The sequence below is a fragment of the Prunus dulcis genome, chromosome 7, assembly GCF_902201215.1.
Source record: "Prunus dulcis chromosome 7, ALMONDv2, whole genome shotgun sequence".
In the NCBI taxonomy this organism is placed as follows: domain Eukaryota; kingdom Viridiplantae; phylum Streptophyta; class Magnoliopsida; order Rosales; family Rosaceae; genus Prunus; species Prunus dulcis.
In genome coordinates this window covers 16,878,815-16,904,333 of record NC_047656.1, presented here as the reverse complement: position 1 = coordinate 16,904,333, position 25,519 = coordinate 16,878,815, and the positions used below count along the sequence as shown (strand labels likewise).

General features: G+C 42.9%; 2 protein-coding genes and 1 non-coding gene across 3 annotated transcripts; 2 read left to right on the top strand and 1 right to left on the bottom strand.

The window, feature by feature from the left end:
* Window positions 1-3,575: 3,575 nt before the first annotated feature.
* On the top strand, window positions 3,576-6,395 carry LOC117634894 (thioredoxin reductase NTRB-like). The gene is made up of 2 exons (XM_034369169.1): window positions 3,576-4,836; window positions 6,077-6,395. The coding sequence occupies exons 1-2, from the start codon at window positions 3,750-3,752 to the stop codon at window positions 6,145-6,147; spliced, it is 1,158 nt and encodes a 385-aa protein (XP_034225060.1). The 5' UTR covers window positions 3,576-3,749; the 3' UTR covers window positions 6,148-6,395.
* A 570-nt stretch (window positions 6,396-6,965) lies between these two features.
* TRNAK-UUU lies at window positions 6,966-7,038 on the top strand. Its single transcript has one exon. It is a non-coding gene; the product is annotated as a tRNA-Lys (tRNA).
* Window positions 7,039-7,275: 237 nt separating this feature from the next.
* LOC117634319 (3-hydroxy-3-methylglutaryl coenzyme A reductase 1-like) lies at window positions 7,276-10,585 on the bottom strand. The gene is made up of 4 exons (XM_034368374.1): window positions 9,484-10,585; window positions 9,014-9,195; window positions 8,378-8,724; window positions 7,276-8,087 (listed from the first exon to the last, which is right to left on the bottom strand). Exons 1-4 carry the CDS (start codon window positions 10,392-10,394, stop codon window positions 7,839-7,841), a joined length of 1,689 nt encoding a protein of 562 aa, XP_034224265.1. The 5' UTR covers window positions 10,395-10,585; the 3' UTR covers window positions 7,276-7,838.
* Between the last annotated feature and the right edge of the window lie 14,934 nt (window positions 10,586-25,519).

Here is a 25,519-nt window from a genome sequence, read left to right as displayed (position 1 = left end):
TTTTGATTGAATGGACAGGCCCAATTTGGCCGAGCTCAATCTTTTCTCTTATAATATTTTGTTTTTGGGTCAAATTTATCTTCCAATATTAAATAAAACTTGATAGGTACTTAAACATTAAATTTGAAGTTCTTCAAATAAATTAAACTAAAAGACTTTGGTGATGTAACATAAGTTTAAATATACAATTTTAAGTTTTCAATTCAATGTCACATAAACAATTGTGATCAAATGAAACACATGTACTTGTTATATTAATATAAATTTTTTTTTTCTGGAATAGTAAACAGGAATGGAAGAGAATAATTTGGCAACTTCATTGACCGGGACTCTCTCTTAATTTAAATTTGTGTGATCTATGATGAGCCATTTGGAGCTTCTTGTCGCACGCCACGTCAGTCTTGATTATTATTTTAACAATATTTTTTCTTCTTCTAAATCTTCTAAATCTAAATGGGGTTAACGCAACATATTTTTCGATGCCACCAGCCACCTTTACAAACTTGAGAAGTTCCAACGTTCCTGGAGAGCCACGACACGCCTCTCCCAGTCTCAAAGTCTTCACCAAATTCCAACCAGTTTACATTAGTGGCATATCCACAATGTGGTTGATGTTAAATTACGTGTATAATGGGTGTTTTAAACAAATGAATAATTTGTCATATGTTCACTTATTTGGAACGAGAAAAGTCGTGTATAAGAGAACCAGTAATATAGAGACAAAATTCAAATTAGATAAACTACTCTCTTATTCAATTTAATTCATAATTTTTCCAATATTAATTTACAGTTTTATGTATTTTATCTCCAAAACATACCATAAGATAAGATGATGCATTGCATATATTAATGGTGTGGAAAAGCCTACAACAATTCGCATTCCAATTTCCGTAGGAACTGGTTTCCAAATTTCCAGTGGCTCCTTTTCATGATTAAAAATAGTGCCTTGACTTCCCACATGCAAACGCAAAACTATACCTGTTGATTCTTGACCACCTAAAGGACGTACCCTACTTTCCATTACCTAGAAATTAAAAGCTGCATATGCATATGCTGAAAACTTTGGGAAGGTTGACAACCAACAAGGAAAATGTGATTAATTTTGTCCCCAATTTTGAGATCATATTACAATTTTGGAAAGAAAAAGTTAAAATATAATGTTGATAGATGTCCTTTGGTCTTTTTATGCTACAACTTTAGATCTAGTATTTCAACAAAGCAACCTTGTGAGATAAAATTATTATTATTTATCGAAAAACCCTAATAAAAAAGTTAACCACTCTACCAAAAAAAGACATTTCAGAAGTCAAACTTGGTTAGAAACTTAGACCACCATATTAGATTAGCAATTTGCAAGGGGTTTGTCCCCACAAATCACTCATGGAAATCAAACTTTGTCTAATAATTTGGCTACTTTAGTCACCTAATTTGAAAAGGGGACACTTGGGTTTCCTCTTTCTTTTGTCCCCTATGGACCTCCAATACCAATTATTCAAAACTTATCTTTCTCTGAGTGCACATAAACAAATGTATAATCCAAGTCACATCTACATTGTAAAACCTACCTCTCTCTCTCTCTCTCTCTCTCTCTCTCTCTCTCTCACATGCATACACATAGTTAAGATTCCAGAGTCCACCCAATTGACAATCCCTTCCAAAAGTCCAAAACACTCCAAAGACCACAAATTTCTAAGCCCCTTCCCTCCAAGCTTAGCCTTCTTAATCATTACCTCACCACCCAAAAAGTCATTCTTCAGCCTTATTTATATCCCCCACACCACAACATAATTTGCATTATTTGTGCCCTTTGGCCCCTTCAGGCTGCTTTAGTAGGATATTTTGTTATTCATTTGTTTCTGCAGAGCTGCCATCAAAAAACCCAGGAAAATTGAATGACCAACAACATGGGCCACATGAACTACAACAGAGTTGGAAATGGCAGAGGAAGCAGAGGTTTCAGGCTAAACCCAAGAAGATTTTCAGTCTCGAGGCTCCTACGTGCCCGGTTCGTGTGCTTGTTCAGGTTCTTGAGATGTTCATATGGGCAAGCTTTGCAGTCTCTAAAGAAAGGCATGAGCAGAAGTAGCAGGCCAAGTGCTGGCTCTGGCCCTAGCAATATCAAGAGGAACAACAGCAGCTCAAGAAGGATTTTGGTCACAGAAACACACCAAAAGAAGGCACGGTCAGAACCAGCTGATTGCTGCAGGTTGAGATCATTTGCACGGTCCAACTCCTTTTATGCAGAAGCCATTGCTGATTGCTTGGAGTTCATCAAAAGGTCTTCTATTTCTCTTGATCAAAACCCAGTCAACCAAAGATAGAGTACTTCTAGTTCCTGTCTTCTATTTTCTGTTTGTGTTGCAACAAATATATATGTTTTTGTGTATATTATTTGTTTGTACTGGAAAATTGCTCTGTTCCTCTCTGTCTCTCTGTATGTCTCTGATCATGATCAGGAGTTTTGGTTTTTGGAGGTGACATGAAATTTGTGTAAAAAGATTGATGAGTTATATGAGAATTGGTAGAGTGAGTTTGTCTTTAATCTTTCTTTTTTCATATATATTTTCAAGTTATTAGTATGAATTAAAATAGATAGTGAGATTCTGTGGTGGGTGATGTGGGGTGGCAATCTTTTGAGAAGGTTCGTAGTAGGTTTGATTGCAGATTGAATAAGTTTGTATTTACCACCTAACCCGTTTTCTATTATTTTATTTGATGGAAGGAGAGAGAAAAACAAAGGGGAAAAGGAAATTTCTTTGTTGAAATTAAGAAGAGAAAAAGCCATCACATTCATATTTCGAACTTTAAGAAAGTTGAGTGGTTCATATTTCAAAAAGGGTACCCACCATCTGGTTGTTTAATCGAGGATTAAAGCAAAAGTCTATTATTAACACTAATGATGTTGATGCAGCCCACTAATTGCTCACCTTTATCGGTTAATGGTCTAATCCATATGGAACATTGAAAAAGAAACAAGGAAAAAAAGGGCTTTGGGTTATTCTGTAAATTGAATTTTAGGGTGGTGGTTTCAAAACCTAATGTGGCCCCTTCTAAATTTGAAGATTAGCCTCAAGGCCCAAGCAACATAAATGCAAGGATGGTGACTAACAAAGCCCAGTCCTTTTCTTTCTTTTTGTTTTCGTTTTCCAAATAAGAAATAGAAGTACATTGGAGAAGTTGCAAGTTGTATGCAACCAAAAACCAATAAGATCGGAGAAAAAACTCCATTGTTATCACCAGTTGTCCACACGTGAGCCGACTACTAGTCATTTATGTAAGTGAATTTAACAATGCATTAGTGACTAACAATCACTCACACACATATAAACGTTTGCTTCTTAAATAACTCATGAAATTGAACATAATTGGTTAAAGGGTCTTTATAAAGAAATGGGCCCTAAAATTTCTATACCCACTTTTGGCATTTGGCGTTTTGGTCAAGTAGGGTTTAAGCAGCAAAGCAAGGCACAAGGTTACTTGCTCAGTTCATAAGATAGTGAAGTCTTGTTTACCAAGCAATTTTTTATGCACACACACCTCCCTATAAATAATAAAGATTCAAAGTAACGTTTTTTTTTGAGACATATTGGTGTTATAGCAGAATGCGCGCTTGGGCAAGAAGAAAAAACGCGTTTGGATACGAAATTGGCCGCGACCGCTGACTAGTAATTTTGTTTGACCAGTTCTTTGGTTGTGGCGTTCTGCTCTGTTTGGGCCTTGGGGCATAAACTTTGTACTCGTTTAAAGAAATGAGATTTTACCCAAACCCAAACAAGGTGCTGAGTCTGCTGAGAAGAGCTCGCAGCGCAGTTGGGGTAGCAGCAGCAGCTTCGTTTTCGTCATTGCCTTCGTCTTCGTCATTCCCTTCGTCTTCGGCCTACACGTCAGTGCCCAAACTAGCGTCAGCCATGGACAACCTGCAAACCCTAAAGACCAAGCTCTGCATCATCGGCAGCGGCCCGGCGGCGCACACGGCGGCCATTTACGCCGCTCGAGCGGAGCTGAAGCCGATCCTCTTCGAGGGCTGGATGGCCAACGACATCGCCCCAGGAGGCCAGCTCACCACCACCACCGATGTCGAGAACTTCCCCGGCTTCCCCGACGGAATTATGGGCGGCGAGCTCATGGACCGCTGCCGGAACCAGTCTCTCCGTTTCGGCACTAAGATCTTCACCGAAACGGTCAACAAAGTCGACTTCTCCAGCACCCCCTTCAAGGTCTTCACCGATTCAAAGACCGTGCTCGCCGACTCCGTTGTTGTGGCAACTGGCGCCGTCGCCAAGCGCCTCGTATTTCCCGGCTCCGGCGAAGGCGAGAACGGCTTCTGGAACCGCGGTATTTCGGCCTGCGCTGTTTGCGACGGTGCCGCCCCGATATTTCGGAACAAGCCGCTGGCGGTGATCGGAGGAGGTGATTCGGCCATGGAGGAGGCTAATTTTCTCACCAAGTACGGGTCAGAAGTGCACATAATTCACCGGAGGGACGCATTTCGGGCTTCGAAGATTATGCAGAATCGGGCCCTGAGCAACCCGAAAATCAGAGTCGTGTGGAACTCGGAGGTGGTGGAGGCCTATGGGGGAGAGAAGGGGGTTCTGGGAGGGCTGAAGGTGAAGAATTTGGTGACTGGGGAGGTTTCGGATTTGAAGGTTTCAGGTCTCTTCTTTGCAATAGGGCACGAACCGGCCACTAAGTTTTTGGGTGGGCAATTGGAGCTTCATCCTGATGGGTATGTTGCAACGAAGCCAGGCACTACGCAGACCAGTGTAAGAGGAGTTTTTGCTGCAGGTGATGTTCAGGACAAGAAGTATAGGCAGGCTGTCACTGCCGCTGGAACTGGTAACTCTTCTTAATCCGTAGCCTTCCTTAAGCTTTAAATGAGTCTTCTTTCTAAGTTCTAACTAAAAAATTGATGTCTATTTTGAAATGCCAATTTGAAGTAGCTTCATAAATGTATACTCTTATAACATGATCAGCATATATGTTAATTGCATTTCAATTACGAAGTCTACTTATTGAGTTGCATACTAAGCTCAAAATGTGAATAGGCATATATTCACTATTTTTTAGGGAAATGCTCACTTAGTGTTGATACATGTTATGATAATATATTACCAAATTGTCATGCACATTCAAACAAGCATTTCACTGGATAGGTCAAATTGACAGTCTTCTTGCGAAGGCTGTTTGGTAAGAAAACATTTCCTTTCCCGTACATTTGGGGGGCACTTCATTCCTCCCCTTCCATGATGATATTGGAGACTTTTTGGTGAATGTTTCTTATATATATATATATATATATATATATATATATATATATATATGTATTGGCAACATCATGTGGACAGATTTTCACTAAGTTTCTTCCTCAATTGCCCACTGACATGTTGTGTATAAAAGCTGTTTTGTTTCCGGTTTTAGAGGTTACTGATGGACTTTGTTTTGTTTGGGAGTTTGATCTGCTGCGTTTGTGTTCCATTTAACTGTTACTTGTTTATTCAACTTTCCTTCACATGCTTAATGCTACCACAATACCTTAACTCTTACTCTAGGGGCCTGAGCTCTGCTATTCATAGCCAACTTTTGGCGGCTGAATAGTGAATAGCAAAGTAGTAGTTTGGGATATGCAGATAGGTTGAATTTGAATTTTGACTGAAGCCACTCTCTACCCTTCTTGAATGCAGAGGACTTGATGTCACCCTGACCATTATTGAGTCACCTTATATATGACATTAAGCTTGAGTTTGAGCTAGTCTTAGGTGCACTAGGTCAAGTTAGCCTCAAGGTTGTTTTGAATACTGGATAACCTAAGCTTGGGCATGTGTGTACAATTGTGGCGCAAACTTTGCCTCCAATCTTAGTTCATCAAGCTGTTTACAACACAAGATGAATTCCTAAAGTTACTCATGAATAGATACCTACCTGCTACATGTTCTCTGGTTTATTTGATTCTACTGACCTTAACTATATTGTTGATGACTTGGATTGTCACCGTTATAATCTCATCAAGAAAGTTTCAGGTTAAGATGTTACTATTTGCTCTCTAATACATGATTTCTTTCATTCTATAATGACGCAGGATGCATGGCGGCCTTGGAAGCAGAACATTACTTGCAAGAGATTGGATCTCAGGAGGGTAAGAGGGATTGACTACCTCGGATTGGTGAGGGATCTAAGAGCTGCTCGGTTAGAAGCAAATTTTAGTGAACGATGCATGATGAAGAAAGCTGTATTTGGACCCATTAAATATCATTCTTCAACTATTTTTACTTATTTTACAGTCCCTATTGTAGGATTTATTCATAATACGCAGATGACTATGTTTCATGGCATGGCATCTGCAACCCAATGATATACTAGTTTGAATTGAATGGCTTGAAAATTTGAATATTTCGTTACTGTTTTTTTTGGCGAAAAATATTTCGTTATTTGCATCCAAAATTTTGATATTTTTATGGATTTCAATATTGGAATTGCCTATCAGTCATGTATGCATGCAGCGCATTGTTGATCACATTTTCATAGTGAGGTTGTACATTTAGACCCTAATTTTCTTTCTCCCTTGGCGCATGCGAAGTCCAAAGCGAAGCATGTATATTTCACTCGCTAAACTTAGAATTCAGATGGTGATATATATTTTTTTTAATGGTATCGCGATGGTGATTAAATTAGAAGTTGAAATAAGTTTAACAAGCGGAGTGGCGAACGATTTTGCAATACCACTATAGAGATCTCAACTATATGAATAGCCCCTTTACCCAACCCAAAAAAAAAAAAACTATACGAATAGCCTCAAAAGCCCAACACCATCAAATCATTATGGTCTTGCATTTCCAAGGTCCAGATTAGGCGGGCCTATATCTTACTTGGACTGTCCAAATCTTCACTGAGTTCACTGTATATAAACTGATCGCTTGTTAGCCAACTGGTTAGTATAAATTGTTTTAACAAGGACAAAGAGCATCCAAGCCGTCTTAGCTCAGCTGGTAGAGCGCGTGGCTTTTAACCACGTGGTCGTGGGTTCGATTCCCACAGACGGCGTAAGAACAAATTTGGTTTGGACTTCCGTTTTGCTGCCATACTTTTTTGCTGTGTCTATTAAGCGAGTGCATCCAGTTTGCCTTTCAAAGTTGTATCCATGCATCCAATAGACATTGTTACAAGTTACAATGACACTTCAATTCTGCATAAGCTAGCTAGTCTTGAAGATGTTACTAAAATTATTGGCTTTCTTGCCTAATTCTTGTGAGAATTATCAAGTTAGAGAGCATGTTGTTATAAAGGGCACCGCATATCAAGATTACAAATTGCAATTACAAGTAAGGGCTAGCCATATCTGTTCAAGCTTCCATGCAAATTGCAGGCACACACAACCTGCAAGCTAATGAAGAACGCTACAAAGGAAAAATGACGAAAAATCCCTTTCAGAATGATTTAATTTAACCCTAAAAGTTAATACAAGCTAGAAAATAAATTAACAAATAAATCGAAGATTACAACAGCCAAACTAAGAGCCAAGACCTCTTGGTCAGTAGAAGTGGCAGCACGAAGACAAACACAAAAGAAGATAAAAGAGCAGAAGTTGCTCTCATAAACCCCTCCTCCCGCAATTCATAATTGCATGCATTTTAAAGACAATCTTTTGTAAACCACTAACCACAGAGGCCTAATTTTCCTTTCGTTTTTATTCCTTACCCATGTGACATCAGGAACCCACCATGTTCTTTCTCCAACCCCACCAACCGTGTCCCTTGGTGAGCTTATTTAATTCTGCTTTTTTCTTCCCTCAATTTCCTTTTTAGTAGGCCCCAGTGGTCAAGATTCAATGGGGTTGGTTTAGTCTATTCTGTGGAGGCAAGGTGCATGACATCCTTGCTAGATCTGTTGTATTTCATGTGGCTGGTCATAAGCTGGTCAGTATCAATGGCTGCCAGAAGAGAAACCTCCCCTGCCAGGACAGCACCGGCCACGATTCTGGCCAATTGCCTTGCGTTTGCACCAGGGGACTCTCTGTTCGCACCCTTCACACCCAGTAGGTTCAAGCAGGCTGACTGAGATGCAAGTTGTGTTCCTCCTCCAATTGTCCCCACCTGAAAAGTTCAAATTTTGCAAATTGAGATTAGCTGTCCATTTAATTGAACATCTCAAAGAGAGCCACATCATTCTAACCATCAATGTTTTGCTCCCCAAAAGAACAAACAACAATATCTTCATTAGATATTATTCTTTATACCACCAATGGGCCTACCCCTTGCTGTCCTCATTCCAGCTACTATGTCTATTACTAACACTTCAAACCTGTGAAGAGCCATTCCTGAAAGAATTTGGCTTTGGATTTGACATTCAAACTCCTTAGAATTTAGAATGAGTTGTAATGTACCTCAATGCAAGGCATGCTGACAGCAATATAAATAGCCTTGCCATTCTTCACAGATTCAATCTGGGTGATGCAGTGAGAGCTCTCTACATTCTGAGCAGGATCCTGGCCAGTGGCTATGAAGAGTGCCGAAACAATGTTGCTGGCGTGGGCATTGAACCCACCAACAGTACCAGCCATAGCAGACCCAATTAAGTTTTTATTCACATTAAGCCCCGCAAGGGAATCCATATTGGTTTTCAGTACTTTCCTCACCACTTCTTCCTTGATAATTGCCTCACATACTACTGATTTTCCTCGCCCTTGAATCCAATTTACCGCTGCTGCTTTCTTGTCTGAGCAGAAGTTTCCTGTGCAATCCAAACAAGCACATAAATAACAAACACCACTAATTAATCATAGAAAAATGCCACTGAAATATTAAATTCTATGATAACAATGCCACTGAATTGTTCCCTCAGAATCGAAGTCCAGAGGGAAACAAACATTAAACCATGATTACAAAGGAATATGTTTGGACGCCGTTGTATATACGCAACTTATTTTCCCTCACAACATGCAGCAAGCATGACAGATCCATTTCACAGCAGTACAACTCACAAATATATTATTAGAAACGGAAATTGAGAAAAAACTTACCAGAGATGCCTATAACCTCCATGTCAGGGAAGTCATTTTGAAGGTATTCTAAAACATATTGAACGCCCTTGGAGATCATGTTCATCCCCATGGCATCTCCAGTGCTGCAAGCAAACCTGATGTATAGATTCCTGCCTGCTATTTGGCATTGAATCTTTAGAAGCTTTGCAAATCTACTAGACCTGAGCAGTGAACCTCCCATTTATCACATATACAACTTATATTTTACATGAAACTAGGCAGATTGGGTAAACAACAGAAGAAGAAGAAAAAACAGAATAATTCAAAACAAATAAACAAATGCCCATCAACATCTTAAAGTTGTGACAAAATCTTCATTAAATTGGTTGATAGGTCCTCTTTTTGTTCCTCAATTATACAAAATTACAATCCATGCTACAATATAAAGGTTTTGGCTTGAAAATCTAGGCTTTCTTCTAATAAATTAAAATCAAACAGAGAAAATTAACCTGTTGAAAACGGCAGCAAGAGTATCGAAGTTGAGAGGGTCCTCGACGAATAACATGAGCTCTGCAGCCCTAACGGCAGAGCCAAACCTAACAATTGGAGCTCTGGTCATGGCGTCTTTGTGGAGGACGCTGATGGCCCCACCGGAGGCGTAGATGGCCTTGAGGCCCCTGTTGATGCTGGCCACCAAGGTACCCTCCGTCGTCGCCAAAGGCACCATGTACTCTTTTCCGTCCAGCAACAGAGGCCCGGCCACTCCCACCGGAATCTGCACATATCCCACCGGATTTTCACAGCACTGTCCCAGTATCGACTCATAGTCAAGCCCATCCAACGGTAGACCCTCCAGCGAACGGCCCGTCGTCCGCTCCAAGGCCTCGCGTCGGATCGCCGCCGCTCTCATGCAGTCCCCGAGTTTCGCTTCTAGCCCGTACGACGCCGTCGTTCCGGACAACACCGATTGGACGATCTGCTCGTCTTCCTTAGAGAGGAGCGTCTCGTCCTTTTTCGGTCCTGGTGGCGGCAGTGGGGTTGGTTCGAGGCCGACTACGTTGTTCCAGTTGTCGTCTTGCGGGGTTCGGGGAGCGACGAAGGACTGGACGAAGTCAATGCCGAAGAATCCGAGGAGGTAGATGACGGAGGCGAAGAGAGAGAAGATGGCGGCGATCTCCGAAAGCGTCACCACGTGGAGCGGAGTGGACGTGCGGATCTTCTCACGCCACCTGGTGAGGAGGAAGTAGGCGACTGTGAAGAAGAGAGTGACGAAGAGGCCATTGGTGAGGTAAAGCGGCAGAGGAAGAGCGTCGGAGGCCTTAGGGTATGAATTGGGGTCGGCGACTTCGGCTGTTTGGTTAGGGCGGCGGCGGTGGTTGAGGGGTTTGGGGTTGGGTGGTGGTCGCCGGCAAAGGTCCATGAATTTGGGTGCCGTTAGAGAAAAATGGGGGAGACAGAGAAAATTGAAATTCTGAAGTGAACATAAAATTTAAGACCAGAGTGAGGGACCCGAATTAAACGAAAAGGCGGGGTTTGAGGGATAGAAAATCGCGGGAGTGAGATTCGGGTCCCACTTAAATGGTCTCACAACTCTCCACTGCACTTCTTTTTTTGGTATTCTCAGTTACGTGTCACGCAAACTCACAGTTCATTCATTTTGCTTCTAAAGTGATAGTTAAGGTGGAATTCAACTTTAATTACAAGGCTACTAATAATATGTGATCATCGTGATTGACATCATATAAGATCACTCATGTTTCATGATCACTGAGGATGTTAAATGATATCAGTCAATTTATATGCTTACCCTAGGTCTAACTCATCTTAACTCAGCTAGTAGAGCACGTGGTAGTCTTGGGTTCGATTCTCACAGACGGCGATTTGCTTTCAATTTATTATTTTGTGATTTCCAAAATCATTCCTTTATTTAAGGACTAATAAAACGATTAACTCTAAGAAGATCGAGAGAAATGAGCATACACTCCGGTATTGGTAAGTACTCGAATGTTGATAAGTTTTTCTCTGAGTCAAGACTCAATTATATACTTTCATAAGTCAACCAAAAAATATAAAAAAAATGGTTAACCAAACTAGGAAGACAAATTAACAACAACAAAAAACAATTTAATCAAAGATTACAACAACAGCCAGCTACTACTACTACACAAACCGAACAAGATGCCATCAAACCAGATAATGGGAACCTCTTGCTCCTCACAAGTGGCTTTATCTGCCAAATACAACCAAAGATATAAAAACCAAACATTTCCTATGCTCTCTCTCTCTCTCTCTCTCTCTCTCTCTCTCTCTCTCTCTCTCTCTCCTGCCCTTCACCCTAATATGGGGAACACAAAGTATTTGTTTATTTTTGAAGGGGTTTGCTTCAAAACGTTTTGTTGATGCTCAAAATGGCCCGGCCACTATTGAGTCCAACTTAGTGATTAGAGGTGCTAGGTCTTCAGCAGGGAAGAGGGCTGAGGCCCTTGGTGAAATGGGTTGGTGAGTGATCTGCAGAAGGTAAAAAGAGGAGAAGCAACCGTTAAGCTTCGGACACCGGTGTGGTGCCGGCCGAAGGCTCTCCGATGCTTAAGTCAGTTACGGATAGTGATTCTGGCAGAGTAACAGTAAAAGTAGGGGAATGGTCCTTGGTTTTACCTGGGTACTGTTCCCTATTTATAGGGAAGTGAAAGTGGGAGCTTTGCACAAAGTTCCAATGTGGGACTTTGTGCAAGCCGTTGTGGTGGCGACACGTGTCCTGGAGATTAAGTTTGGCAGCTGAGAGCTTCGGCAGGTGTCTGGCACCTCGGAAGTGCGTCTTCCTTCGGCATGGGAGAAGGCGTAGCTGCCTTGGTGCTAGTCGCTTTGATGCTGGATTTGCTCGGTTCATTATGGTGTAAACAGTAGTCCCCCAAGTTCGCGGTCGAGAAGTAACTTCTGGGTTGGGAACTTGTGAGTTTTTGTAATTGTAACCGAGCATTCCAGCTTCATTGGGAGCCGCAGGGCACTCCCTAGTCCCCCAAGTTGGCAAGCTAGGAGTTGCGTCAACACATGGTAGTTGGGTACCTGGGTACTTGGGCATGTTGCAGATAGGATGGGAGCTGGGTCCGTGGGGGAGCCAGACCTTGGAAGGAGCCGGGTCCTTTGAAAATTTTGGAGAGAAACGAATTCTTCCACAAGGGTCCAGCCGGGTCCTTTTTTTTTTTTTTTTTTGGAAATGGCCGGGCCATTTGGGAATTTAAGACTCTACGAAATTTTTCCATGGCCCTTGCCGTTCGGCAAGGGTCCAGCTATATCCCTTTTTTTTTTTTTTTTTTTTTGTTTTGGTTTTGAATGAATTGGGAGCTAGGCTTTTTTTATAGATTGGGCCTTCGGCAAGAGGCTAGGGTTGGGCCCAAAGTGGCTTCGGCAAGTAAAAGGCTATGGTTTTGGAGGGGTATAAAAATGAGCGATAAGCCAATGTGTCGTTCGGCATGTTCCATTCGGCAGTGTATGAATACAAGGTTCCATTCGGCGACCTAAACCCTAAAGTTATTTCAGCAATTCACTTCGCAAGGTCACCTCGGTAAGCTGTGCACACTTGGGGGGATTGGCTGAATCTTACCGATCGGCAGGGGCACTTTGGAGGATTTTGGAGCCGTTTGGAGATTTGGCTTCGGCAGGTTTTGATTTGTCTTCGGCCAGCCAAGGCAGCGCCGAGTTGGATTTGTCTTCGGCAAGGCAAGGCAGCAGCCCGTTTTTGATTTTGAAGACCCTTGCCGTTCGGCAAGGGTGATTGGCAAGGTCTGCTGCACCGATTCGTGCTTCGCAAATCCAGGTGGCTGGTGCTTCGGCAGGGCAGCTCAAGTTCTTAGTGGTGGAGCTAAGACGGCAGCACGGGGCTGAGAACCTTCGGCAGGGCAGCTGGAGGAGCCGGGCGTTGCGAGTCTTCGGCAGGAGGCGCGGCAGCTGATTCGGCAGCGTGGTGCTGTGCCGATCGGCAGGTTCTGGCCGAGGTGCAGTGGAGGTGCTGCTGGGATCGAAGTGGGGCTGGGACTGATCTTGCCGTTCTGACGAAGGGGCTGGGCTGTCGAGGTGGCGAGCGAAGTAAGAGCTGCCGATTGATCTTGTCGTTCGGCAAGAAACTTGGCGCGGCTAGGCACGTCTGGTGGTCGAGCAAAGGGGCTGCTGAGATCAAGTTTAAAGTTGCCGCAGGTCTGGCCGTTCGGCAGGGAACTTGACGGCGGCTGGAGCTTCGGCAGGGATGAGGTGGCTGGTTCGGCAAGGCGGCTAGGAAGTCTTCGGCGTAGTAGCTGGTTCTGCAATCTGTGGGAGGTGTTTCGGTATGTTCTCCTTTCCCTCCTATTCGATCCTTGCATAGCCCTTGCCGTTCGGCAAGGGTGCCTTGAGCAAGTTTTAATTTTGACCGTTGAGTTGATTAAAGGTGATAGGCCCGAGCGAAATTGGAGCTAGGCCATTTGGCAAGAGCACGGCCGAAAATAGCTTGGCCAAAAAACAGCTTGGCCGAAAAACAGCTGGGCCGAAAATAGTGGGGCCAAAAAAATAGTTGGGTGTGGAGAGTAATTTGGCCGAAAAGGTGTCCCCCATTTGTTGTTTCCCGGGCCTTGCCGTTCGGCAAGCCCATCTATAATATGTGGTGGAATTGGCTTGGGTGTCTTGATCAAATTTGGGCCTAGCCTTGAACAAATTTGGGCTCATGAAGTAGGCTAGCAAACTTGAAATTTTGGGGACTCCATTTTGTTTTTGCACGGGCCTTGCCGTTCGGCAGGGCCCCTAAATTTTCCCTCAAATTTTGTTTATTTTGAAATTTGAATTTCAAATGGTGTAGGTACAAGGGATTTAGGAGGGAAAATGAAAGGGTGCTAGGGTTTGCTCGTGAATCGAGACGCGGTACCCTTAGTTGGCTATAAAAAGGAACTTGGGGTGGTGAAGGCATCACACTTGGCTTGAGTTGAGAAAAAATTGTGAGAATTTGAAAGAGGAGAGGCGATTTCCGGCAAGAAGAGTATGGTGGTGCTTGTGGAGGAGGTGATTTCCGGAGAATCATTCGTGGTGCTTTGTGCAAGCCGTTGTGGTGGCGACACGTGTCCTGGAGATTAGGTTTGGCAGCTGAGAGCTTCGGCAGGTGTCTGGCACCTCGGAAGTGCGTCTTCCTTCGGCATGGGAGAAGGCGTAGCTGCCTTAGTGCTAGTTGCTTTGATGCTGGATCTGCTCGGTTCATTATGGTGTAAACATGTTTGATGTTGTGAAGGTAGGCAATGAGCAAACTCTTGCTGAGCTATTGAACTTGCTTGACAAGTTGACACACCTGGAAAGACTTCCAAGAAGGAGAGTAGGAGTGGGACTGTGGCTGTGGCTGTTTTTGAGAAAGGCTCTTCTTTCCCTACAAAGCCTAAGCCTAAGCCTAAAAACGTAGGTAAGGGCAAGAAAAAGGAGAAGGAGACTAATGTAGTCAAGCCCAAGGATGGTCACTGTCACTGAGCCTGAAGAACAAGCCTTCTGAAGGTACTAATTTTGTTCTTGAAGCAGTTCTTCTAACAAGCCTGTTCATCAATCAATCTTGTCAAAGGACAAAACCCATTTTGGAGATGCTTAATTTAATCCTCTAATTAAAAAAATACAAGCTAGAAGACAAATAAACAACAACAACAAACAATTCAGTCAAAGATTACAACAGCCAACTACTACTACTACTACCACACATACTGAACAAGATGCCATCAAACCAGATACTGGGAGCCTCTTGCTCCATACAAGTGGCTTCATCTGCCAAACACAACCACAAAGATATAAAAACCAACATTTCCTATGCTCTCTCTCTCTCTCTCTGTGTTTCCTGCCCCCACCACACTTCGTAATTGCAGGCTTCCAGTACAACTTGGAAAAAGACCATGCACAAAGGCTTTTCTCCATTGAAATTGCTCACCCCATATGCAGTCTCAGTTAAAAATTCTTCTCTAACACATGTGACACACCCACCATGCATGTTCTCTCTCTGCCCAACCCACAACCCCCAAAAGTCTACTTTTGTACCAAAATATCGAATACCAGAATATATACAAAATACACATTACCATATTATATAGCAAAATATACCAAACCCAAAATATATGCATTAATAAGCTCCTTTGAACTTTTAAGGACACAAAGACTCTTTACATGGTATATGCATTAATATGCTGGTTTGAACTTTGAAGGACACAAAGTGTTCCACAAAGAATGAAATTGTCTGACCAAAAAGTATGAAATCCCTTTAGCTCGTATCCTGCATTGTCCCATGAAAATGTGGGTTATGCAGCTGCTTGTTAGTTTTTATATTGAAAAGATATCACACCTAAATAGCTTAAATAAAAATCCAACGAAAAACAAATAAAGGATAATAAAAACTCCCCCAACTAATCTGAACCGTGAACTCATTTCATTAGATACCGTGAACTCTGGGTTTCTCTAGAACCCATATCAATGGGGTTCTTTCAAGAATCATTAGTCAAACCAAGGGATTTGGGTTTTTGAAGCTGGAGATGGAAATCTGAAACAAAACTTGGTAAGGATTCGCCTGAACCCAGCCGCCGTGATCGGCGCTCTTGGACTTGGTGATGCTGTACAGGTACGAGAACTGCTCGTAGGAAGGCTCCCCCTCCTCGGTAATCCCGAACGCAGCAATCACTCCCATCAAGGCCACCCAGAAGTTGGGATTGTACTGGCCAGGAGCGTACCAGATCTGGGCAAGGATCTTCTGCACGGTAGGTTGCAACGGCAACTGAACCCCTTTCAGAAGCACGTCGGTGAAGAAGGTGACTTCACCATTCCCTCGGTCGCTGAGGGACTCGGTATGACTCGGAATCCTCATCTTCACCGAGTCCAGAATGAGGTACTCGGCCCTAATCCTCTCCAGCTCTCGTTCGGTAATCTTGTTGGGCTCTAAGTAGTCGACCCCGAACAGAGTCTTCTTGGGCACACCCACCGGTATCATAGACCGCTCCCGGTGGATGATCGTCACCCTCGGCTGAGAGGGACCGGCAACGCCCTCACCACGACCAGAGGTGGAGGCCTCCGGCTGATGCTCAAAGGTGCCAGCGCGGGTACCGTCCTTATAAACCGCGGCCAAGGGAAGCGGTTGACCCGTCATCAGCCCCTTGCCGATGCCATGGGTGGGAATGGAGTTCACCTCCTCACCGAGTATCTCAACATCGGTGTCTTCTCCACCCTCGGCCTCGAGGCTCGCAGCCCCGCTGGACGTATCCCAGTCTGATGACTCCCCATCGATGGCGTTGAGCTCACTGCCGAACGCCGACTCGCTATCGGACATCTACAAAACAAAGGAAGGGAAGCTAAGGCTCGTGCCACAAACTACCCTACCGATGCCTACATCGCTACCTATGGCCACTAGACTACCGAAGAAAAATCCTGCTTAACGTTCGGCTAGCCTATGCCATGAAAAGACATACAATTAAATAAAGAGAGAGTATTTTGGGGGTACCGAACGGTATCTTACCTTAAGTATTGTGGGATGATTTGACTGCCGATCAGAGACTTCAGAAATCGCCTTGTATGCCGAGAACTGCTGTGAAAATCGCCTGGATTGCCGTTCACTCTCTTCGAAAATCGCCCACACAGAGCTCTCGCGTCAACTCACAATTGCAAAGTGAGCTTTGCGTCCGGAGCAACCTCTATTTATAGGGAGAGAGCTGCAACGGTACGCCTCGGGAAACCAAACGGCTCATAAATGCGACCGTCGGGCTTGGCTTCACAAGCCACGTGTCGCCTGGTGAATGGCGATGTTGACTGCACGCCAGGCACAGAAGACGAAGCGTCTCTCTGCCCTCACACCTCTCAGCATCGGCGACCCCTCGGGTCCCAGGGAAACCTCTTCCGAACAATAGTTCCCGAAAGGATCAACACAAGCATCTCTCCTCCCCCCAAACGAGCTCACCGAACGGTAGGGCACCTTCGAACTGCCATAGAGAACTAAATTTCCTTCCGAAGGACCTTCGGAAGAGAACTTGGGGGACTACTGTTTATACCGGAAATAAACGGCCTATGACCACCGAACACGTGGACAGGATCGATATTTATCACAGAAACCCTTTGGTATAGCGCCTACCGAAGTCGTCCATTTTGACCCTTTTACTACCGGACACGTGTCATGCCTACAATCTGCCTCTACAGTCCCACATCGAAAATATGAGCACAATGCACACCTCCCAAGGCCTATATAAGAAGACTCCTATCCCCAAAAGGAAGGGAGACAAACCAACGGCACGCTACCGCTTGATCTGCCATCTAATATTACTAAAATCGTACTTACTAAAGCATCGGAGAGCCTTCGGCCGGTACCGCACCGGTACCCCAAGGTCTTACCGAACGTGTCCTTTTTGTAGGTACTTACCCTTCCGAGGGCAGTCACCTACCGAAGGCATAATATCACTAAGTTGGCGAAACACGTGCCGAACCACTTTTTCGCATCAACACAATGAAAAACAAATAAAGGATAATAAAAACTCCCCCAACTAATCTGAACCGTGAACTCATTTCATCAGATACCGTGAACTCTGGGTTTCTCTAGAACCCCTATCAATGGGGTTCTTTCAAGAATCATTAGTCAAACAAAGGGATTTGGGTTTTTGAAGCTGGAGATGGAAATCTGAAACAAAACTTGGTAAGGATTCTTGGAAGAACTCTGGGTTTCTCTAGAAACCATATCAATGGGGTTCTTTCAAGAATCATTAGTCAAACCTATACAGCCTATCAATATTCGAGGAAAATTTGGAATTGGAAAAACATAATTTCAATTTTAATAAGTATTTTAGGTCTGTGAAGCCCAAAAACAGGTAAGGAAATGAAAATTCAGAGATTGAGAACTGTAATAGCTATAAAAAATTAGAGTTTACCTCGAACAGATCAGTGTGTTACTACGAAGAAGACGACCGCAAATGGAGGAGCGGAGAAAGAGCGGGAAAGAATAGGGAAATTGTGTTTAAGATTTTTAGATAATATTAATAAGCCGAATGTATATATACAAGCCGAGAGTGTTTAGGGGGACGTTTATTCTAATAAATAAAATGACAAAAGACTATAGGACAATCAAATCGACTTGGCTCACTTGGTATGACGCTTGGGTTTAATTCCTCTTTTGTTCTAGTTCGATTCCCGCAGATAGTTTTTATTTTTTATACTTTGCATCTCCCCTGCTCATTTCAACACATATAAATATGTTTTGTTTAATTAACATAGAACAATTTCATTTTGGGATTGCATAAAGTAATTAATGGATGAAAGGGAGTACCATTTAATCACTGCTACATTCCTACACCAAATTTTTCAGGGATGCCAAAAAGGTATACTTGCAACTTTCTTGCTTTCTGCAATTTTAGCAAAATTTGATTCTTGCACTACATCCAGCCAGAGACAATTGAAATAATGTTGTTGACAACATTTTCAAAAGCTTTGCTATCTAAGTAAGTAAATTGTTCATCTTCTAAAAGGTTAAAGAAGTCATGCCATCTAAGTATTGTTGTACTACTACTGACCTTTCAAGGCCATAAATTTGCTTACCATTTTTTCCTTGCCAAGACAAGAGCTGCCAAAATATCATGCATGTTTATACCGGAAATAAACGGTCTATGACCACCGAACACGTGGACAGGATCAATATTTATCACAGAAACCCTTCGGCATAGCACCTACCAAAGCCGTCCATTTTGACCCTTTTACTACCGCTTGATCTGTCATCTAATATTACTAAAACCGTACTTACTAAAGCATCGGAGAGCCTTCGGCCGGTACCACACCGGTACTCCAAGGTCTTACCGAACGTGTCCTTTTTGCGGGTACTTACCCTTCCGAGGGCAGTCACCTACCGAAGGCATAATATCACTAAGTTGACGAAACACGTGCCGAATCACTTTTTCGCATCAACAGTTTAGCGTTGTCTGTGGGAAACGAATAAAAACCATCAACCCACTATCCCCAAGACACATGGGGACCACCTCGGTACCCGCGTTCCTATCGGAAGAAGGGGTACCGTTCGGAAGGGAAATCGGAGCTAGCCCAGCGCTACCCCCATGCACTCCCTTCGAAAACGCCCCCTCAACCCAAACAACCGCCGAAGCCGAGCTGGTAGTCCAAATCGCGTCCCTACGGAAGGACATGGCGAGGATTCAGGAGCACAACCACCTTCTTTCATCCAAAGTGGACGAAACCCAGCAGCTGCTGCACCAGCAGCACACGCAGAACATCCAGACAACTCACTCTTCCCAGAGCTTGCAGACCCCCCATAGGAAGAGGAAATACGGAAAGGTAGCGAGGGCAACGCTCGCGCCTTCCAAACAGTTGGTGGTGCCGACACCCAGGGATCAACCACACATCCCAAAGAAAGTCTACTCCGATTGCCGACATCGGATCAACGATCGGGAAGCAGAGAGACGGAGGTCTCCGATCAGGATTAACGCTCAACTAAGGGGATCACGGATGAACGCCTTAGGAAGCAAGTCGCCTATTCGAAGGGTCAGAGGGCTGGACTCCGCAGAAGAGTCGGCGTCCGAATACATCCCTTCCAAGACGCAAGCTTCCACCTACCGTTTGGCAACGCCTTCTCAATACTCGGGGGATAATTCAGTAAGCTCGCAAAGACGCTCGGAAGACTATGGTTCCGAGAAAATCCCAAGCCGAGACCTTGTTGTCCGACTCCTTTTTCAGAAAGTCCAGAAAATGGAAAACGACAAAGCTCGCTCCCAAGAACCGGAATGGGGGAAGCTTCGGCCCGGACCATTCACCAGGCGCATTCGGCGTTCTCGGCAGGATAGGAAAGTGCAGCAGCTGCGTATACCGTTCTATAACGGAACCGAGGACCCCTTAACACACCTTCACTCATTTCAGTCCGCCATTGGATGCAAGGGCCTGAGCGATGAAGGGCAGTGCCTGCTATTCCCGTCTTCCCTTACCGAAGCAGCCCTGAACTGGTTCTACCGGTTGGAGCCGAAAACGGTAGATTCCTTCGACGAGTTGAAGCAAATTTTCCTTAATCACTTCATGATCCAAACGGACCGTCTGTACTCTGCCGATGATCTCTACATGATTCGGCAACGGGACGACGAACCATTGAGACAATACGCGGCCCGCTTCAGTCACGAATACTCAAGGTGTCCGGAAACAGAAGATAGGGCAACCTACGGCGCCTTCAAGAGTGGCCTTCAGTCCTCGCACTTCCGATACCTGGTACACAGCAGCAACTGGTGCACGTACGACGAACTGATGAAGCAGGCAGTAGTCCACGCCAAAGCCGAATACTTCAACTTGAAACCCAGTGTTTCGGCACGCCGAGAGGATACAGAACCAAATGCTTATCCGGCAAAGGCGCCATCCTACGAGTGGGCCGACTCATATTCGGCAGGTCATCAGAGGAAAGACAACCGTGCCGATCGAAGAGGCCAGCCGAAGAAGGGAAAAAGGCGGTACAGTCGCAACGACAACTGAGCTCCCCTGCCAAATCGTGACCACGGCAACGAAGTCTTTACCCTACTGAACACCACTTATGAGGCCGTTCTGATGAACGAACAAGAAATAACACCGAAATCGAACCAGCGAAGACCCAATCGGCAAGACAACCAGGATACCGGTAAATTATGTCGATACCATCAGCACAACAGCCATAATACGGAAGACTGTATAAGCCTGAGAAAGATTGTCGAACGGTTGATCAGAGAAGGGAGGCTAGATCAGTATATCGCCCGGCAGCCACCGGCGCCGGTCCCGAACCCAACTCGACAGATAAACATGATAAGCACTATCAGCGGTGGCTCAACCATTGCGGGAATGAGCAACCGGTCAATGAAGCAATATGTGCGCGCCGCGCAGTTTCCTCAGGTATTCGACATAGAGGTGAATCGGCACCAGGAAGTACCAAAATTTCATTGGGAACCGATCACATTTTGCGAAGAGGAGGAAGAGGGAGTCCTTTATCCCCACGACGACCCGATGATCATCCGAGCAGAAATTGCCGACTACGATGTAGGTTGAGTACTGATCAATACCGAGAGTTCCGTAAGGGTGATTTTCTCCGAAGCTTTCTGAGAAATGGGAATCAACGACAACCAGGTCAACCGGCAGTTGACACCTTTGTTAAGTTTCTCTGGGGACCTGGTCCAACCGATCGGTAGTGTAAAACTGCCAATTACCTTCAGAACCGCACCAAGAAAAACAACGACATACGATCAGTTCCTCATCGTTGACTGCCCGACAGCATACAACGTCATCGTTGGGCGAACGGCACTCACGAGGGTTAAGGCGCATCTTTCGCCCCACATGCTATTGATGAAGTTCCCGACCCCCAACGGCACGGGAGCTGTCCGAGGAAATCAACTAAGCGCGCGAACTTGCTACGCCACGGCCCTCAAGTCAACCTCTTTCAAACTCCCCGACGAGACCATGTCTGTACAGGGGGTACCGAATGGTACGGGACCAGTTGACGACCCAAGAGATGAGTCCCCGACCCCTCACACACAACCCGCCGAGGAATTGGAGACGGTAACCTTGAGCAATGAACAGCCCGATCGTCAGGTTATAATCGGCATAAGACTCACTCCTGACCTCCGAACGTAATTCATAAATTTCTTGCGGCACCATTCGGAAGTGTCTGCATGGTCGTACGGAGATATGCCCGGCATCGCCCCAGAGGTCATCAGCCATAAACTCAGCATTTCCCCCGCTTATAAGCCCGTTAGGCAGAAGCGCTGATCGTACGATGCCAAACGATACGAAGCCATGCGTACTGAGGTTGACAAACTTCAAACCATCGGCTTCATCAGGAAGGCTACGTATCCGGTATGGCTGGCAAATTCCGTAATGGTGCGAAAGGCTAAAGGCGGGTGGCGAATGTGCCAAGACTATACCGATCTCAACAAGGCCTGCCCGAAGGACAGCTTTCCGTTGCCACAGATAGACCAGCTTGTGGACGCTACAGCCGGCCACGAACTGCTCAGCTTCATGGACGCCTATTCCGGATACAATCAGATATTCATGCACCCTTCCGACAGCGAACTCACCGCCTTCATAACGGATAAAGGATTGTACTGTTATAATGTCATGCCGTTCGGCCTGAAGAACGCGGGGGCAACATATCAAAGGCTTGTCAGCAAAATCTTCACCGGATACATCGGCAACATCATGGAGGTTTACGTTGACGACATGTTGGTAAAAAGCAGAACTGCCGAAGATTATGGACATGTTGGTCAAGTTGACTTGATGGAGCAATTATGGGCAGTGAAAAGCAATGAAGGTGAATGAAGTGAAGTGAAGATGTTTTTTTAATTTATTACGTTTATGTTGTATTTTTAGTTATGCTTTATTTTTTTTATGCGTTAGTTGTGGGTTGTTTATTTTTTATGCTTTGGTTGTGGTTTGCTTTTTATGTATGGAATGTTTTGAATAAAAAGGAAGTTTGTTGAATATTTTCTTTATTCACTAAAAGAAAATCAATACAACTAATAAAATAAAATACATGAATTAAACAACACAAAAAATACAATGAAATGAAAGGCAAGTAAACTAAGACATGAAAGGCAAGCAAACTATTTTAGTGGTTTTCATCATTTAACCAATCCGTGTTGCTAGGTCCATCGTCATGAAAAAGTCTTCGTCTCATAACATCCCTTCTTTCTAGCTTCCAAAATTGTTTTGTTTCAGGGGACATATGTCTTGTATCCATGGCCATGGTTTCCCGATTTTTTTTTCCAATGTTTTGTTCGCGTACATACTCCATTTCTTTGCGTACATACTCCCTTTCTTTTGAATATTCTAGTTGAATAGCCATATCGTGCTCTTGTTGTTTCAAGTCCATTTCAATTCTCATGGTTTGGCGCTTTGAAAGTTCCTCCAAAAATTTAGATGCATTCTTGCTCGAATTACTCTCTCTCTTCGCCTTCGCCGCCTTCCTTCCAATAGGCCATGGCTCCCTTTCGAGGGGTGAGTCTTGACTCATCGAGGAATCTATAGGTGAATCCGATGCCGGTATCTCATGGAGTGGCGCCTTGTTCAACACTACCGTCGGACCCATTGGAATAATTTGGAATCTCTTACAATTCTTCACCACCTCCCAACAATGAGTATGATTAAAACTTTTTTTGCCTTGCCCAATAGCACCAAACCACATTTATGCTTGCATAATCTATTTAAAAAAAAATGGAAATGCAAGAAACTTTAAAAAATATTGGCAATGCATAATGTAAAAAAAAAAAATAAATAAATAAATAATAACAAAATATATAAATTGCAAGAAACATTTAAATAAAAATTAATATGACATAGAAATTAATAAAACGAAAATGACGAATAATTTACCTCACTGCTAAAGTTTTCTCCATTTCTATGGTTGTCCATCGCTTTTGACAAGGCATTTCTCCATTTCGCCAACTCTTTATTAAGAATTTTCCACCTACTAAATTATGTCCTTTCCGTATGTGTCGAACCAATTGCCCTTTCACAAAATGCCTGATGAATTTTTTTCCACATATGACAAAATTTAATCTCATTGCTCGGTAAGAGACAATGACTAACTAAGGGATATGAGTGCTAAAAAGTTACCAAGAGAAAAAGTGACTGTTAGATTATAAAATTGACCACAAAACATTTCCTCATCATGATGGGGATAAGGTTAGATCAATTCACAGTTGTGGTGAATGGAAACATAGCACATTTTTCACTTAAGAAAATCCTCCTATGTTTTACTTTTGGGACGCAAGATATAAATCCATAAAATACATTAAAGCTGAAACATTATTCCCAAGCATCTTCAGTTATGATCATCTTTATTATCAACTCTTTAAAAGCCTGCGGGGATTGCCTCTATTGCTGAGGATCTTCAGTTATACTAAAAGCCTGATTTCCTTAAAGACATATGACAATTTAGTTAAAAGACAAGTGCGCAGGCGGCAAATCATGGAAACAACAAAATCAAGGACATGGCATTTTAATCTTGTGCGCAAATAAGCTTTTTTCTTTTGGTCGATATGTGTGCAAGTAATAAGATGGAGTTGCGAATTTTTATTTTATTTTATTTAATCTACTGTCTTGCAACTTTCATGGGGATAGGACTCAGTAACTCTATTTGAGTATGAATTACTGTTATACGATATGTGATCATCGTGATTGACATTACATAAGATCATTCATGTTTCATGATCACTGAGGATGTTAAATGATATAAGTCAATTTAGTTGATTACTTAGGTCTAACTCATCTTAGCTTAGTTGGTAGAGCACTTGATTATTAAACAAATTATGATTATTATATATATATATATATAAGCGAAAGGCAAAGAATGACGAAACATTCAAAATACCAAAAAATATCTTTAGTTAATCTAAATATTAAGAATTAAAATTATTAATTAAATGAGAATAATATGGTAAATTCAATTTTTTCATATTAAAAAAATTAAAATTTTTTTGGTTAACTTTTTTTATTATCATTTAAGATAAATAAATTATATTAATTTAACCTTCAATGTAAAAAAATTTAAAATCTAAGGCTATGACAACATTCAATTCTAATGAAAAATTAGAAATCTTGACAAGTGGAATTTCACATGTTCCAATGTTACCTTGAGATATCTAAAAGTTTTTGGAAAATATTAAATGAATATATAAATATATATTAAAAAGAAAGACAATTGGGCCATCCCGAGACAAATGTGGCTGAGGCGGTTAAATAGTTGGGCTCCCATCCCATTTGTCCTCCTAATTTGAATTTAAATTTTGTTTATTTATTTATAAATTGGCTCTTTCCTATTTATATACGACTTTCATTGGAACCTAGGTTTTCCCTAAACGTTTTCCATCTTTTTAACCTGTCCTTTTCTCTATTCCAGATAGCAAAGGGAGAAGGCTAGAACTTGCACTATATATATCAGCAGTACCAAATCTTGTTATTATTTCTTATCTCAAAGTATCAATCGCTGAAACTGAGATGAAGGGAATCCTGGGTGATTTCTGGTTTGGAAGAAAATATTTCGATACAACAACGTGTGAAAGAAACTTTTTATTTGGATACATCGACCTTCTATCAAATTTGATTCCACATCGTTCAATCATTTCGACAAAAGGTAAGTCTTGTTGCTTGCTTTGTTACAATTTAATTTACTTGAAGATGTAACTATATGACATCAAATGTGATATTTGTTCGTATTTTTTTTTTGACTAAATAATATAATTTTGTGTTAACAATATTGTTTCTATCATGATGACAATGAGAAGCCTTTGAATATAATTTAGATGGGTGCGAGAATGATATCTTATATATATATACTAAAATTATTTGTTTCATTAGCAGGATTAGAGGAGCCGAATGCTCAGAGAAACGACAAGTCAACCTTAATAGACCTACCCAACGAGATCATCTTCGACATCCTTATGAGGCTGCCGACAAAATCGCTTTTTGACATCCGTGGCTTATCAAATACCTCTTCAAACCTAGTTGATGACCCATTTTTTGCCACGCTGCACACTCGACGTTTACATAATTCTGCTACTGCTGTTGAAGCTGCTCAACTTA